General features: G+C 47.9%; 1 protein-coding gene across 1 annotated transcript in view; it reads right to left on the bottom strand.

The window, feature by feature from the left end:
• CREB3L2 (cAMP responsive element binding protein 3 like 2) overlaps positions 1-18,082 on the bottom strand; it is a 110,120-nt gene that overhangs the window by 33,031 nt on the left and 59,007 nt on the right. Inside the window, exon 2 of the mRNA XM_037049122.1 lies at positions 11,726-11,942. Coding sequence (XP_036905017.1) covers positions 11,726-11,942 — 217 coding nt within the window. The remainder of the gene's footprint in view (positions 1-11,725; positions 11,943-18,082) is intronic.

The following is an 18,082-nucleotide window of genomic DNA, read 5'->3' as shown; positions in this document are numbered from 1 at the left end:
TCACACACCACACGCTCAGTGAATCCTTACTGTTAAGGGGAGCCAAGTCGTTCACGTTATGAAAGTATTTTCACCAGAGAATCGGACCCAGGTGGTCTCATGAAAGTGACCCACTGCTGCCCGGGGAGGGGAAGCTCAAGCACAGAAGATAAAAACTAGAGTTTGCCATTATTAAATGGTATTTCATAAGCAACTTCCTTGCAACCCAAGAAAGAGTCAGAGTCACTTTAACAAAGGAAAATGATCTGCCCCCTGAATCCAATTTATAACCGACTTTCTTATCCCAGGCCCAGTGTATTTCCTAAAGTAAAATGAAGATGGGCGAGAAGGTGTTTTGCTTTTAGGGCTAGTTCTAGAATGCTGCCGAGTGTGGGGGCGTGAGGAGGGAATTTCCATCTCTCTGGGGTGGAAAGAGCCACATCCTGGCCGAGGGGAAGGGGAAGGAGACAAAGAGCCTTTTGGTGGCAGCCAGAGGAGGGAGACCGCGCTGTACATGACACAGAATTCTACCAGACGGACAAGCGCCCAGCTCAGCTCAGAAAAGCAGCTAGATGAGGAAGACTCGATCACCGTTCCCCAAAGGAGCTTAGGGACGAGAAGACTGTCACCTGCGTGAGAAGGAAACATCGAAGACAGGTGTGGGGAAGGGCTAAAATGACAAAGAGGGAGAAGAGACCACGCTTTCTCCACTCAGCAATGACAACCGGATGTCCCCGCTGTCCACACCGGGCAATGTTTATCCCCAGCAGAAACTGGGAGAGAAAGGATGGGATGAAATAAATACACAGCCTCCGCAGACACTGAAATTAACAGTTGGAAGACACCCCTGAGAAAAAGGCCACACGTGACTGCCAGGAAATGGAGACAAGGCCAGGTCCCCCTGGCCATGAAGTTATAACAGTGATGCAACTTAAGTCACAAGGCAAACAAGAGAAAAGGCAAAAATAAACACACAAAGGAAATACAAAGTTACAACACGATGAAGATAGATAACGAAGATAACGAAATTGGTTCTTCCACCCTAACTAAGCCATTCTCACAGGGCACACGTTCGTAAAATGTGTCAAGACAGCTTATATTCTTAACGTTCCGTGTCCTATGCTTCAATTTTAAAAGAAAGTTTCTACCAATAAAGTCATCACTCTATCAGAGCTGGAAACAGACAGACAAACCGAGACCCTTGAATGACGACAACTCTCTCCCACAAAGACAGCGGAAGGCCTTCAGGTGAGAGGCGCAAGGGAGCTGTGACTCTGTCCTTGAGCTATTTTGAGGACTGACAACCGGGACTGCCTTCCTGCCTCCGCCCCAAAACAGCACTTTAGCCCTCCATCTTGAAAGGTACTACTTTTCTCAACTAGAAGTTCAAGGCCATCAAGCTCAAGTGCGTCATCTCATGAATGAGGAAACTGACAGGCAAGCACAGTGCAAGCTGGTGGTGGGGCCCGGATCTCTGTATTTGTACTTGTATCCATTAAAGAACAACTAAACATGCAGATAAAGATTTGTGCACAAATATGCTCACGACAGCGTTATTTACCAGTGCAAAACACTGAAAATCGCCGAAACACGAAAGAGCAAGGGCAAAGGATAACAAATTAAGGTGTACCCATACAATGGAATATTTACATATCCAGTAATAATAATATGTAATAATATCCAGCATTAATCCTTTTTAATAGCAAGGCAAAGAGTTATCATAAAATATTAAGAAAAATCTGGATATTAATTTGTACTCTAGTAATAAAGAAAGTGATGGGGGGCAGGGAAGACTAAAAGGAAATATGCCAAAAGTGTATCTCCAGAGAATAATCCAAAACACATGACTTTTTAAAAAATTATGCTTTTTTGTAGTGATATCTCATTGTGGCTTCAGTTTGTATTTCTCTAAGGGCTAATGATATTAATATCTTTCCACCCTGGCTGGTGTGGCTCAGTGAACTGAGTGCCAGCCTGCGAACCAAAGGGTCACTGGTTTGATTGCCAGTCAGGGCACAGGCCGGGGTTATGGGCCAGATCCCCAATACAGGGCACACAAGCAACAACCACACACTGATATTTCCCTCTCCTCTTTCTCCTTCTCTTCCCCTCTCTCTAAAAATAAATAAATAAAACCTTTTTAAAAAGAGAGAACCTGTCCATGTACTTATTTGCTTACCTGTATATCTTCTCCAGTGAAATGTCTGCTCTTATCTTTTACCCATTTTCTAATTGGATTTTCATGCCCCTGAGTATTGAGTTTTCGTCTATCTCAGATACTAATCCTTTGTCTCATCTGAGTTGCCTGTGCTGGGAATACGCTGTACCTGAATGCTCTCACTCAGGGGCATGGCCTGCTTCTTCCCGTAGTGCTTTATGCCTTAGGATGGCAAGTGTAACACGAGGTGGAAGCCCCAGTAGCTCAAGGGGCCCACTCAGCATCCTTCAGATCAATACGAGTCCCTGAGCACCTTAGTGTGTGTGTGTAATGAACTGTATCACTGGCCCCAGCTCTCCACTCTGCCAGCGGTACCGGTCCTCTGTCAGGTATTCCGTAACCTCCTCCTGGGGACTAAAGCCCACCCCAGGACCAGCCACACCACTTGCTTTGGGGATGTTCGCTCCCTAACACAAGCAGAGTCTTATAACGCGTTTTCCCAACTGGAGTTACATACCTGTACTTCTGCCGTTACATAACAAGGGTGTGTCAGAACAGTCTGTTGCTCCCAGGAGAAGGATGACAGACACATAAAACAGGTAGCCTGGCTAAAGTCAGCCAACTCCCAGGTGGCTTTAGACATGTGAGTGCATCTGGCTAAAACCAGAAAAACCACTCAGCTGCCCGCCCCCGCCGCCCCCCACCCCACTCCTCACACCTAAATCTGCTGGCCTCCAGCCAAGACACAGGCATGCATGCTATAATAATAAATGATTGTTGTGAAAGCTAATGAGATTTGCTTTATTGTTTTCCCATGCAGTCCCATAGCTGGCTGATACAATATAGGTGAATAAATACACACACAAGAAATTAAATCATTACATCAGAACCTATTACAACAAAGTAGCTATACTTTGTTTGCATAATAATTCCTCTAAACCATCAATTGTGAACCATATCAATACATATTTGTAGCCTGACATTGGGCCTATCAGTCACATTACAGAATAAATGACTTAAGAGAAGAAAGTCGCCCTAGCTGGTGTAGCTCAGTGGATTGAGCACGGGCCTGTGAACCAGACGATCACGGTTCGATTCCCAGTCAGGGCACATGCTTGGGTTGCAGGCCAGTTTCCGGCAGGGGCCAGTTCCCTGCAGGGGATGCACAAGAAGCAACCATACATTGGTGTTTCCTTCCTCTCTCCTTCCTTTCCCCTCTAAAGATAAATAAATAAAATATATATATAAAAAAGAATTAAGTTCCTATGGTGTATTCCTGGTCATGGAAACATCACCAAACTTCTTAATAAAGACCCCAAACATTTCTAATAGTAAACATTGAAATAAACATGAATTACACATATATTTAAAAAAAGAAAAAGAAAAAGAAAGTCAGCTGGTAAGCAGCTTAGTGAGAATGGCATTCCAGTGCTGGCTGAAATGAGAGAAAAGAGCTTTCATTCTGAACTACTGGGTGTTGGCTTGTACTCTGTCCCTCGGTGGAAATAAATAGCAAATTAGAGAAAACAAATGACAAATGTAACCTATGAGGCAGGAGGTTAACAAAGGATAGAGTGAAGGGGAATGAGAAGAGCATGTATTATCATTTCCACCTGACCTTAATTTCGTATTTTTATTTGACTGGCAAAAAAATTCAGTAGAGCCACCAAGGCTTAGAATGGGAATTACCTTTAGATGTTTGTGTTACTGGCTAAAGGACAAAAGCAAGCGTCATACCCTGGCTGGTGTGGCTCAGTGAATCGAGTGGGGGGCCTGTGACCCAAAGGGTCACAGGTTCCATTCCCAGTCAGGGCACACGCCTGGGTTGCAGGCCAGGCCTCCAGTAGGGGGCGTGCAAGAGGCAACCACACATTGATGTTTAGCTCCTCTTTCTTCCTCCCTTTTCCTCTCTCTAAAAATAAATACATAAAATCTTTTTTAAAAAAAAGCAAGTGTCAGCACACACTCTTCACCTTCTAATTTCTAAAGCTTGAGGCTTGGATATTGAGTTAAAATTTCTTCTTCTAGACTGTATTTACACGCCCTTTGACTTTCATTGCAGAAGAAAAACATCATCCAATAAGGTCAGTAGTGAAGGCCGCGGGGAGTAAGAAAAACCACTGCTACGTCATCTGATTTTATTTAAACAGCTTCCTGTCAAAGGCCGGGCCCAGCTGGCACATTTTCTCGGCATCACCTCTCTGCTATCAGCAAGAAAATAAAAACAAGCCGCTGCCCATCTCGTGGTGATGAGCAAGCCCTTCACATCCGAGGACAAAAATGGAGCAATGGGGCTGGAGGCCGAGATTCAGAGGGCAGGGGGGACAGAGGAGCTGAAGATGTGAATCTAAGCCGGCAGAGAGGCAAAACGCTCAAAATGCAGATCCTCAATCATTTCCATATGTTCTGCATAAATAATTGCACTGAATAGATACTGATTCCTGGGGAGGAGGAAAGGAAATATTAAATTCTAAATTAGGAGTACATGGTATGTTTCTAAATGTTATACTACATAAATACATGTTCTATATATTGCGTATACATGTATATATACAAATGCACATATACATGTGTACACATATAATGTGTGTGTATTCTTAGAAAGAGAAATTGCATGTGAAAAATACCGGTTATAAGAAAGACCCACTTATATATATCCACTTACTATTTCTAGAATATGTCTAAAGTGAAAAGGAAACTTTTGTCAATTAAATAAGTATGCCTCATCTAAATCCCTCAGCATTTGGTCACTGTTTGCCCTTTAAGATTTTTTAAAGGAGGCAGCAAATCTTGGCCAGTTTGTGATGTAAAAATGTCTTCAAGAAAAAATGGCCATGCTGGACCCTGGAGGCGGGGAGAGGGCCAGAAGTCAGCGGAACGTGTCGGAACCACAGGACGCTGAGACCCACTGCGTGTCCGGATGGACGTTAGAGGTCCATCTGCCCTCGGTGCCCTCCCTGCGTGGCTTAACCCTGAAATAAACTTCAGTCGTGAGCGGCAGGATAGGGTGGTGCTAACAGTCGAAATAGTAAACACTTCCCTGTGAGTACTGACTATGTGCTGAATATTGCTCCACGCGCCTTTTGTGGACTAACTCATTTCATCCTCCGCGTAACCCTGTGAGGCAGGCGCTGTTAAGCGAGGAGATTAAATAACTCCGACAAGCCACGGCCTGTGCCCATGGCCACTCCAGTGTATTGTTTTCCAAGAAGATCTCAGTGATTTCACAAAGCTCTAGCCAAGAGAGATTATTCTTCAGCCCTGGCTGGTGTAGCTCAGTGGATTGAGCGCGGCCCTGCAGACCAAAAGGTTGCAAGTATGATGGTTCTCTCCTTCTCCTTCTCCTTCTCCTTCCCCTCTCTCTAAAAAATAAATAAACAAAATCTTTTAAAAAGAGAGTGATTATTCTTCAATTAATGTCACCTTGAGCCCATAATTAGCCACGACAAAAGTGCATTATTAAGTTCTAAGCTTCCTACCTAATCTAACGTTCACATGGTGAAAAATTCCAGCTGAAGGTCGACCAACAGCAGATAAAATGTTCTGAGCGTTCACTCTGCCAGGGACCACTCTACACATTTCCATGTATTATATAAATGCCCACGATCAGTACAACTTCCCTCAGATGCGCCCCTCACTGTTCTTTCTTGCTGGGTGCACAGAACCTCTTTGCCTTACTCTAATCCTTCATCCTGTGGCCCGCTGGTAAATTATGTACTTAATTATGCAGCAATTTGCATAAAGGCAATCATGGTAATGTCTAATACTGAGTTAGGGCTTACTAACTGCCAGGCACTGTTCTAAACACTTACTTAATACATGTTAACTTATTTAATCCCTACCACATCAGCGGGTGGTAAGCACGGTATTATTATTCCCATGTTAAAGACCAGAAAAGGGAGGCACAAGAGCTGGGCAACTTGCCCACAGTCATACCACTTGAAAGAGGCAGAGCCCAGATTCAAGGGCAGGTGATCGGACCCCAGAGAGTAAGCATCCTGCCTTTAGCGTCTCAGGTCTCCCTGCAGGACACAGTGGTGAGGGTCTCGGTTAAGTATCTGTGGGACAAACGATATGGTCTCAGGAGACTTACTTAGCAGTAAAAATTTTTTCCCACTGCAAGGTATGGTTCTCACTCATGAATTTCCAAAGAAATTTTAATTGCTACACAGATGGAAATACTGCTTTCGTAGACCATTCTAGCACTGCAATGGCCAGGCAGACAAAGACGTCGTTATTTCACTTTAAAAACAATCACGGTTATCCTGTTTAGAAAAAGAAAATAAAAAGTAATGCCAAAAGAGGTGATGGAGAGCCAAGGAGCACACATCACAAGCCCAGAATTCAGACTTGGAGCGGACAACTGTCCCTTTGCTTGGAACCCAGCGACACCAGGGTCTTTCCCCAACCCCCCGATGTCAGAGGACCCAGGGACTCCCTGAAGGCGGATGGCCAGCACATCTTTCTTTCTACCCCAGAATCCACCCCCTCTAACCAAGATGGCTCAGACGGATGCTCTGCTCAGTAGCTCAGACTAGCCTGATGAAGGTGCGGCTAGCTATTCCTGCCCCGGGGGGGGGGGGGGGGGGGGGGGGGGGGTGGTCCCACTTCCCTGGAACATTTCAACACCCGAGGTCTCCCACAGTGCAAGCTGGAATGACATCGTTATGAGTCATCGCTACTCTTTACTCCGCACACCCGGTGGTGTGCTAATTCTGCTCTCAGTTTCCTCTCAACATTTCACAATCCATTGTTTTCTCTGCTACCGTACATGATACACACCTTCCCATCTTCCCTGGCAGCATCAGCCACGAGACGACCTTATCTTTTCTAGTCTCCAGAAACCTCCATCCCAGTTTCCTGAGGCCCCGTGGCCCAACCAGCCATGAGTCAATGCTTCCCGGGAGGCGGTCCCCTTGCCCCGGAGCTACGTCACTTCAGCAGCATCTGCCCCCTCGGCAGCTCCTCACAGGCGACTGTTTTTCAGTCCCACCTGCGAACGCAGCGCCACCCTCACAGTCCATTCACCCTGAGCCGGCCTCGCCCCCAGCCACCCACAGCCCTGGCCAGCACCCCAGACCCGACTGGCCTAATCGGAAGGGGACGTCACTACGATCTCTTCTGCTCCTGGTCCCACCTCTCTAAACCTGAAACAGCCACAGGGATGGTCCCTTACTCCACCCAAAATAAAGTCACCTTGACTCCTGCCTGGTACAAACACTGCGCTGGACCACTTTTCTTATTCGTGTGTTCCACGCTGAGCCTGTTGATATTTTACCTCTTTTCTAACTTTATTCTTATACCATCTGGGAGGACAGAGCCCACTCTGGTTCTCTCCAAACTGCCTAAGTACAGAATGACTAAGCTTTTTTTCCCCCCCCTCTTAGGAAAAGGACTGCAATTAAGGAACAAAGCAAATGAATACCGGGCCTCCCGATTTCATTAAAACAAAGGAACATGAGCAAGAGAGTGACTGGGGGAAGACACCTTCCAGGTGGCGAGATACGAGACTTGGTCATTGAAACACCAGCCTTCATTCCTCAATAGAGGCATTAAAAACAGCCCCAGACATTTGACATTTTACTTGGATGTTTCTGCTTATCTCTTGATAACATCCTTTTTCTCCAAACAGAAAGCCCTGGTTGGCATCTTGGTTGACAGCTTTAATCCTCTCGAGAAACGACCGGGCTGAAGGCAGGCTGTCTTTGTCGTAGTTCTGAAGGCTGAGCCCGCATTCCTAGGACTGGCCTCCTGTGGTGGCCGAACCACATGAACTTCTTCAGCTCGAGTGTTTCAGAAAAGTCTACACATTTAGCCCTGAAGACAGATGACTCCTATGTAATCTTAGGCCAGTGTTTCCCAACCTTTTGGGGGGGGGGAGTCAAAGACTCTTTAGAGAGTCTAAAAAAAGGTACATGCTCTCAGCAGAAAAGCTGACAAACGTTGATAGCCCAGAATCCAGGGTACGGTTTTAGGCGGTCTACAGTCCACCTGAGGTTCATGATGGATATGAACATCTATATTTGCCCCATATCATCGGCCTGGGGTTCAAAGAGAGGGGGAGAGGAAGGAGAATTAGCAGAGAAAGAACAGGGAAGGGAGAAGGAAAGGAAATAGGTTTGGAGTGGGAGAGAGAAAGAGAGAGGAGACGGGGGCGGAAAAGGGAGAAAAAGAAAGAGAAAACCCCTAATACACCTGGACAGAGTCTCCCTTCAACCTGTCTGTCTTATCACTTTGTTTCAGGCTTAGAAGCAATTCCTGAAGAATTGCATTCAGTCGAAGTAAAGCAGGACAAGACGACCCAATTCACTGGCTTCCCCAGGTATAAGGACATCCTCACTCACTACCCATCACTAGAAACAAGAACCTGGTTTTGCCTGAGCTTTTCTTCCCAAGGCAAGAGATAAAGAATATTAACTCTCACAGGAACAACAAGGTTTGGGTGCTGCCTCTGTGTGTGATGCCTGAAGAACCATGCTCCTCCTCCAACAGGTAAGTAAGTGATCTGCTAAGCAAGCACGCAGCTGGAGAGGGGTCCTTGTGGGCCGACCCTCCCTCGAGAGGGCTTCAGAATGGGGTTCGGGCGAATAAAACATTCCAGGTCCCCAAATTCTGGCCATCCACACAACTCAGAAAAACAAGTGAAGCTAAGATGTAGGCAGAGCTTTCCAAGCAACTCCCCACCCATTCACGCCCACTGCCCACCTCTAATTTCAGACACCCAAGTGGTTTTGCCCCACGTTTGCGATCCCCTACTAATAAAGGTGCTTTCGCTGGCACGGGAAGGCAGGCTTCACACAGGGAAACACTGGTCAGAAACTGGAGCAAACATATCGTACATGCTGTTCTCTCAGCAAGTTACCAGCTCAGCCCATGGCAGCACAGGGTCTACAGAGAGAGCAAAGTGTGCTTTGGTGGAACTGAAGGGTGTGAACTTTGACCTCGTGAGTGGGGCTTCCTGGGAGAGGTGGACTGATTATTGCTCCTCACACCAGGCTGTTCTCAGAGGTGGCACCCATGCATTCTGTTACGTTGCACTTCTATGGATTAGAACTTAAAAATAAAGAGATAGTACACTTGAAACGAATATAAGATTATATGCCAACTGTAACTGGAATATACATTTAAAGAAATATTATACTCTCCAAACCCTTCACTACAGTCATGATATAGCCACAAAATTCACAATAATAATCAGTAATAATAACAGTAATAATAGTGCTACCGTGGAAGAGAAGGAGACCCTGACCTTTGGAAATCTTCTGATGGTCATTCATTTCTCCAGGGATCTCTACCATCACCACTGTTTCAACTCCACTCAATGCTCCAAGGCCCACCTAAACTCTGCCTCATGGATGCAACTGTGCCGGTGACCTTTGGTGGGCACGGCCCCTGCCCTCTCAGCTTGAACAGCTTCACTTCCTCTTGGGGCCGTACTCCCCCCCTCTGTCTGATGAAGCATTCGGTACGCGGCATTTTCACAAGGCTCTGAGCCACCCTCCGGCAGCAGGATCTAAGTTTTACTATCATCTCCCACAAATATCCATGTCGGTGCCTGACACACAGTAGGTGCTCAACAAACAGAGAACTGAAGGGAGAAGTGAGCCTGCTGGATTGTTTAGGCCATCTCTACTCGGCACGCTCTAGAACGGCAAGGCCGCAGAACGGCTAATTCCACAGATGCTCATTATCTGAATTCCGTCTAAGTGTCCTGCTGTTATCGAACTCCCACCACAGGGCCTGGGCCCCTGCTGTCTCCTCTGCCCGAAAGCCTTTTCCTGAGACAGACATTTGGTTCTTTCCTGCCTCTCCTGCTGATCTTTGCTCAAACGGTACCTTCAAATAGGAGCCTTCCCTGTCCGCCCACTACGGTTTAGACGGCATTAGGAAGTGGAGTGTGTGGGCGCTACTTAGGTCACGAGGGTATAATGAAGGGTTATGGGGATCACAAATGGGACTTGTGCCTCATGAAAGAGACCCCACAGAGCTCCCTAGCGCCTTCTGCCATGTGAGGGTAGAATTTGAAATCCACAACCATCCTGAGACCCTGATCTCAGACTTCCAGCCTCCAGAACAGTAAGAAGTAAATTTCTATGGTTCGGGGCATTTTGTTATAGCAGCTTGAATGGACTAGGACAAACCGTGCCCCGCCCCCGGCCATAGCCAGGAACTCCCTCTGTCCCTTTTACCAAATTATTTCTCTGTGTGTCTCTGATCATCACCTATTATCCTGTATTCTATGTTACTTTAATTTTTTCTTATCTTCTACTTCCAACCTCGTATCCCGGAGTGCAAATTCTATGAAGCAGAGATCTTTATAAATTATATTTACTCCTTCACGTGCTAATGCTTAGAAAAGTCCCTGGCAGCTTAAGGTAAATACTCAATAAAAAGCTTTGGAATGAATTTTTAAAATGAATCATAAAGCATTTTTAAAGCACCAACTTCTCCTTGGCACTGATCCCACATAAGACAACTGCTACTAGCCAAGAAACACCACTTGATCCAATACATGCAAGCCGGTACGCCTGCAAAGCAGAAAATCGCGCATGGAGGGAGCCCGGGAGCCGAGGCGGGCACCGACTCCCGCAGAAGCCACGCCCCCACGGAACTTCAGGACGGGGGACTAAAGGATGTTCAGTGCAGCGTCTCAGCAAAGGCTAAAATCCTTTCTCAAAAGAATCAAACTGAGGCAGGGATCGCATGAATTTACCTAAACTAAAACCCAGGAGGAGGCTGACTTCCTGCAATCCTCCTCCCAGTGGTGATACAAACGAGGAGCATTCCGCCGAGGCAAAGACCGCCGCACTCCTGAGTTGGAATTGGGGTCACTCCCGAGAGTGATTTCGTAGGAGTCGAGGGAGGAGGCAGAAGGAGAGCAGGATCAGGGGGAGAGAAACAAGGCACATGCTGAAGTAGGATTAAGAGAACGCAGTTTTTAAAACCTACTCAAGGTACTAAAGTAGCTGGTTATACTGCTGAGGAAAAACACACAAAAAATAATATTAAAAGGTATAAAAAACATTAGAGAGTTTGGAAGATAAAACATAGCTATCAGAGGCCTACAGAGTAATGGTCAAAACGCCTGAACATCTATAAGATCTGGGAAATGAACGCTTGGACAAATCCCGCCCCGAGGGCACTGATGGTGGGCACGGGCGGGTCACCGTCAGGAAAGTAAAGAGTGATCACCCAGGTCTCACACACGCGGTCCCCCGGAGACCCCGGGAGGACGCTAAGAGGGCACCCAAGAAGCTTCTATGAAGAAGAGTAGTCACAAAATTCTTTCTCGTAAAAAAGGACCTGTCCTCTTGACACAACGAATGTCCTGGCATTGACAACCCAATGGGGCCACCCTGATTTGCACGAGGATGCTTTGCTGTCCAATCCACGGGCTCACAGAAAGCAATGACCAACTACCGTGTGGGGACAGCAAGGTCCCAGAGCGCACAGTCGGGGGAAGAGGAACGTGCCCCGTGCCTCTTTGCGCGTCCCCACAACCCGAGCTCACAGCTGGACACAGAGTAAGCATGTGGTTAAGAGGGGCGCTCCGAGCCACGGGAGCCAAGGCCCCTGCTCCGCGTTTACCGTCATTGAAGCTGTCGCTGCTGGTAGTGTGGGTGAACGGCGACTGCACCCGAGGCTCCTCGCACAGGGAGTAGCTGTGCTCGGCCTGGATGAGAGGCGCGGGGGACGTGGGGGACGGCTCCACCTCCATGGACACGCTCTTCTCTGAGAGGAAAGGGTCGTTCAGGAGCTGGCCCAAGACGTTCTGGGAAAACTCATCCAGAAGTTCTGAGAAGTGCTGCAAGACACGAAGGAAGAAGGACTCAGTTTCTCTTCATTGTGATCGGCCAGTAAAAGGCCAATTCTAAAGCAAATACCTTCCCCAGAGCCTTAAATGAGGTCACCGACACACGTTGTCCGGTTAACTGTGCAGCACGCTCCCCTGAAAGTCAGTGGCTCAAAGTAACCACAGTTCACTATTTCTCACCCCTGGCAGGTTGGCTGGGGGGGGGGGGGAGGGTGAGCTGTTTTCTTCCGGGTTCAGCCACACAACCATAATGAGCAAGAAGGTCGTCTGGGAGCTGGGATGGGCCCCGACAGGGGACACCTGGGCCTTTTGCTCAAAGCGGCTTTCTCAGGCTTGGGTCCCTCCTCTGGTAAAAAAGGCTCCACGTGGGGGAAGAGCAAAGCTGAAGAGCCTCAGAAGTCATCCATCATCATCACTCCCCCCCACATTCTTTTGGTCAAAGGGAGTGACAAAGGCCAGCCCAGATTCAGAGAGTAGGAAAATATTTCTGCCTCTTGATGAGAGAAATGGCAAAATCACGTTGCAAAAGAGGGTAGACAGAGCTTCGCGTGACTCACTAGGGGCCCTCGCTGTGACTGCCTACCCGGATCGGCACTGGGAAATATTTTTAAACAGCGACCCTGTTATTTACACCAAGGGGCCAAGTTCAAAGGCATCAGAGGCAATTCCCCTCTATTCTCCCCACCATCTGGACCTTGCTCCTCTCCAGTGTCTCCTTAATATCCTTTATTTCGTCTCATCCTCCTTCTCCAGCACTGCCAGTTCCCTAGCCCCTAGCATTCCACGAAGATGACTCAGGAGTAATCTCTACACAGAGTCACCGGGACTCCTGCGTCCTTTGTCCCACAGTTCCACACTGAGGAGGCGGCAGGCCCAGCCACTCCCCCGAGGAGCTGCCGAGCAGGGCCTCACACCCTTGGCACTATCAACATGCGGACTGGGTAATTCTCTGCTATGGCAGTGGGGCTGTCTGTGCCTATAGGGTATATAGCACGCAGCCTCCCGGGCCTCCAGCCTCCCGACACCAGTAGCAATCCCCAGGTTTTGACAGTGAAAAATGTCTCCAGACACTGCCCCATGTCCCCAGGGGGAAGGAATCACCCTTGGTGTACAGCCACTGCTACCGAGTAAATTTTAAAAAAATAGTAAGTTAATGGAATTTAGAAGTATACCCCAATAATAGCTGGTAGAACCACTTCTTCCTTCCTAACTAAGACTCCCTAAGTCACAGACTAACGTGTGTCATTCTTACTGATCAAATCCCAGGGACGTTTCTGCTGTAACAAAGAAGCTACGAAAGCCGATACAGGAATCAGAGAACTGATGGCATAGGGGAGATCCTCGGGGTGGGCAATGAAAACTCCTGCAACCCACACGGACAAGTCCTCTGCTGACCCGAGGCCTGAGTGAAGGTGTGAGAACGAATGCAATCGGGGAAGGGAAAGCAGGAGGTAGCTGACTCTAAGGCGAGAGACAGCTCTAAGCTGGGGTAGTTTGGGGACAGAACCCCTCCTAAAATACAGGGGAGAAGCAGACAACACTGAGGGGGCCCCTGTGGGCTAGGGCCCTAAGGTGGCGTGGGCCTGGTGGGCTTCACCAACATCACAAACACGAGAAACGGCTGCAGCTCATCCAGACAGGAGGCAGAAGAGTCACGGGGCTGGGGCGCATCCCGACAGGCTGCAGTCGACTGTGAGAACAGGAGAGCGTGGCTGGGAGAGAGCTCTCTGTGCGCAGAGGCGCTGAAACGGAAAAGTCCTTGGCAACAAACAGCTCAAGCTAGAATCTCAAGAGGCCAGCCATCCGTGTCACCCAACCGCCAGGGGAGTTTTGTTTTAGTCATTTTATAATGAAATAGCACCGTGAATAATTACGCCGCCATTCCTCTGGGAAAGTCCTTCACATTTGGTGCTGCAACCTTCTCCTCTTTACTCTTTTTTGTTTTTAAAGAAGTAACACGGGAAGGGGCCGTTAAAACTCCCACCCAATCTTCTTCTTGCCTCTCCAAGTTAGTCACCACCTTCCCAAACTTGCCGTTTATCGCTCCATCCACACTCCCACTACGCATGTGTGTTTTCGTCGCCCGCATGTGAGTTTTTAAAACTGTGAATGAGTCATGTACCTCACACATCCTTCTGCAACTTCATTCTCTCCGGCAAAAGATTTTCAGATTTATTCATGTTTACATGTGTAGCTCTAGTTCATTCATTTCAACTTCTTTTTTTTAAAGAGTTTATTTATTTATCTTTAGAGAGGAAGGGAAGGAGAGAAGGAGAGAAATATCAGTGTATGGTGGCTTCTTGTGAGTCCCCTGCTGGGAACTGGCCTGCAACCCAGGCATGTGCGCCCTGACTGAGAATCGAACCGCGATCGTGTGGTTCACAGGCCCGCACTCAATCCATTGAGCTACACCAGCCAGGGCTCATTTCAGCTTCTGAATTGTGCTCTATCCTATCTACCCATTTCCTCTTGAGGGGTATGAAAAGTCTATTTTTATATGCGATACTGTAATCAATGTTCTCGAACACGAAGGGAACTTATTTGAAAGGCCAGATCCAGTGGCTCACCCTCAGAGATCTTGACCTACTCAGTGAAAAGCATTCATGTTAAAACTACCGCCACCCCCGCGATTCTAACGCTCGTTTCAATTTTCCAGCCACTGAGGCTCCGCCCCTTCTCCACTCACCACGCCCCTTCTCCACTCACCACGCCTCTCCCCGCCCCACTTCACCGGTAGGTCCCCAGATAGTTACAAAGATTGTAGACATTCGGACTTGCCCAGGCCACGGGAAGAACCACAGGTTCCGCAGCTCCCATACACTACACTTTAAATAGACACCAGGGATACAAAATGATCAATGAGGCAGAAGAAGCCAATCCCTTCCCTGAGCTCACCCTGCGGCGGGGGCTTCTCCAGCATTCATGCTCTATGAATCTGCTGGGATGGCTCGCAAGGGGTGGGTCTGTGACTCTGCATTTCTAACCAGCTCCCCGGGACGCTGCTGGCCCCTAGGCCAGCTTCAAGGACAGCTTCAAAGTTAAGACGAAATCCCACGATAACCTGACGTCCGGGTCTGATTCCCCAAGCAGCTCCCCAAAGACAAGTTTACCTGTTGGCTGACAGCAAATACTCTGCAAGCGTCTGACAGAGTTCCTTTCAAGACCAAAATTAAGGTAACACAAAGAGAAATAAATAACGCAGAGTGTAAAATGCAAAACCCAGAATTGAACTCACCGCCCCTGCGTTTCCACGTGAGAATTCTGCCCCCTGAGCTACAGTGTCAAGTCTGGGCAGCTGTGTTGGCCCTGCCCACCCCCCCGGAATCCTGTCCTGTGCCCAGGAGAGGCTCTATTCGATGGCCCGAGCTTTCCCATGGAAGATGCCAGGCTGGGTGGGATTTGCTGACGCTGTTTTTTTCCTCCTGTGCAGCACTAATGAATGTTTCCATGAACATCCCCAGGATAACCAATAATAAACCTTCCCAAACTCTGCCATCCGTCTCCAAACTCCCCCTACTTCGGATTTTGTGGTAATTATCATGTTACCACACAACGTGGCCCTAAATGATGATGGGGCCTGAGAACTCACAGTTGTTACCAAATGCACTACGATAGCTCCCCTCTGGAAAACGAACCTCCTCGGAAGAAAGGACAGTCTGTGCCTAACCACCCCGCACACCTAGGAACTTAGCTGAGTGGTGAGCACTCCACCGTTCCCAGGGAGACGCTTGTCATTGGAAAGATATGCCCAGCGTGTCCCGACCAGATGCTGTGACTCAGCCCAGCAAACAAGCCCCAGCTGTGGGCTGCAGGGCTCAGCAGACAGGTCAGCATGCCCTTGCTGGCACTGGGACCAGGCCTGCATCGGCCCATCCCTGATGCCAGCCGGTGAGAGAGAGGCAGATGGTCTTGGAGCCCCAAAACCAGAGAAAGGAGCACAGTGAGCCCCAAGAGGGGGGCCTTCTCGATCCTGCACATACTTTAGCAAAGGACTACTCATGGAATCCCAGGGTTATGCAATGTGAGTTGAATTCTTCTAAGCACATGGCTGCAATAGCATTTTACCACTCTGCCTAATAGTTCGGCCACGCTTTCTGGGTCTATAAGGTACTTTCACAGCTTTCTTGTGCATCAATGCTCACAACAATGCCATTGTCCAAGATCTCGGTCACCTACTATGAAGAGACAGACCTTGAACTAAGGTCCACTTATTTCAGATCGACTGAACTTCTCCACATTGTTTCACTAAGAAAGAAGTATTTGAGCCTCACAATTCAACTACATGGAGAAGTCCTAACAAGTACAAAACACGATGCTGATGCTGGTCACTGACGCCGATGTTGACAGGAATCAAGGGCTAGAAGACTAAGTGTTTGAACATGCCAGACTTTCAGAAAATGAGCTGGGTGCTTTCCTGTAAGGCAGGCATGTCCCCATTTATATACGGGGGAAACCGGGGCTCAGAGTAGGTAGGTTCATTGCCCAGGGTAGAATTGAGATTCTGTCCCCAAATCTAGCCAGTTCCAAAGCCCACACACTGTCTACCACAGCACGCTGCCTCATTTAAGTCAACCTCTAAAGCTGACACATAGTGGAGACTGGAGTTAAAAAAAAAAGATACACTTATTGACAGCCCTTCCACTCGCCCACCACGAACACACAGCCTCCCATATTCCAGATGGAGAAACGTGCCGGGGGCGTGGGATGGAGAGGCTCCTAGGGTCCCTGCCGTGGGACACAGGCAATAAGGATGAAATGATTTGCTTGCCCCTTGTGTATGGTTCTCTGCCAAAGGGTTCAGGGTAGCATCCCAGAATCTCCAGGTTGGAAGAAACCCCCTCAGCCACCTGAGTGAAGACGCTTGGCACCTCCTTTAAGAACCTGTGTCAAGGCCTTGTAACACTGAATCGCCTCCCACCTGGCCCCAAGGGTCCGGTAAAGTGTTGTCTCAACTCTATTCTAATACACGATACTTTCATTCCAACGCTAATGGAATTCCTATGACACTGTAGCAATATGGCTTTGGAGCCAGACAGCCTTGGAGTTGAATCCGGGCTCTTAGCTTTGCAAACCTGAGCAACAACCTCCAGGTCTCGCAACTTCTGTTTGCTTTCCCTGTAAAGCCAGGATAATAATAGCTCCAGCTTCCTGTTGTGAGGATTAAATTAAACAATGCGGGTAGCGCACCTAGCACTTCACTGGCTTAGTGATTTTTATTTAAAAAGCTCTGGAAAAAAACAAACCCCTATCACAATGAGAACAATACAATGTTGGCTTTTTCTAATTATACACTGGCTTCTCGCACAGTTTTTCCTAGAGCATCCCTCCATTTTCTTCTCTGCCCATCGGGGAACGAAGACAAAGCAAATCTATCTCTTTCCCAGTCATCCTGGACAGAGACGGGTTTGAGTTGATCTTTTACTCTCCTGACCAACTCCAGCCCTCCAAAGAGGTATCCCTCAATTTGACGTTTTTACTGTTCTTTGATGTTCCTTTGATTGCCAACTTAAACCATTTGTCGTTAGGCCTCTTAAACTATAACCTGGATGTAAACATTTTTACCCATGCCCTCTGAGCCTAGCGCAGGTCAGAGGGCGTGTGCACTCACCAGCCATCTCGTTCCCATCTGTCATCATTCTACAAGATCCCAGCCCGACTGCAAACAAACCTGAACTGGAGCCTCGTCCTCCCGACCATGACAAACGAGTGCCAGCAAATGTTTAAATGTATGCCCCAACCTACAAGTCAGATACACGAGTAGGAGAAACTGTTAACCTTACAGAAATTCCTTACTTCATAAAAAGGTCACCATAGCCCTGGCTGGCGTAGCTCAGTGGATGGAGCACGGGCCTGCGAACCAAAGGATCGTGGTTCGATTCCCAGTCAGGGCACATGCCTGGGTTGCAGGCCAGGTCCCCAGTAGGGGGCATGTGAGAGGCAACCACGCATTGATGTTTCTTTCCCTCTCTTTTTTCCCTTCTCTTCTAAAGGTAAATAAAATCTAAAAAATAAATAAAATTATAAAACACATACAAAAAAATTTGTAAAAAATAAATTTAAAAAAAAGTCACCAAAGCTCTGAAGCATTTATGCTTGTGTTTGCAGGTCATAAGAGCTGCCCCAAGAACACA

This window comes from Sturnira hondurensis, unplaced genomic scaffold (genome assembly GCF_014824575.4).
Source record: "Sturnira hondurensis isolate 20B ecotype Veracruz unplaced genomic scaffold, ASM1482457v3 Scaffold0006437, whole genome shotgun sequence".
NCBI classification, from domain to species: Eukaryota; Metazoa; Chordata; class Mammalia; order Chiroptera; family Phyllostomidae; genus Sturnira; species Sturnira hondurensis.
This window is presented reverse-complemented; position numbering and strand designations above follow the sequence as displayed.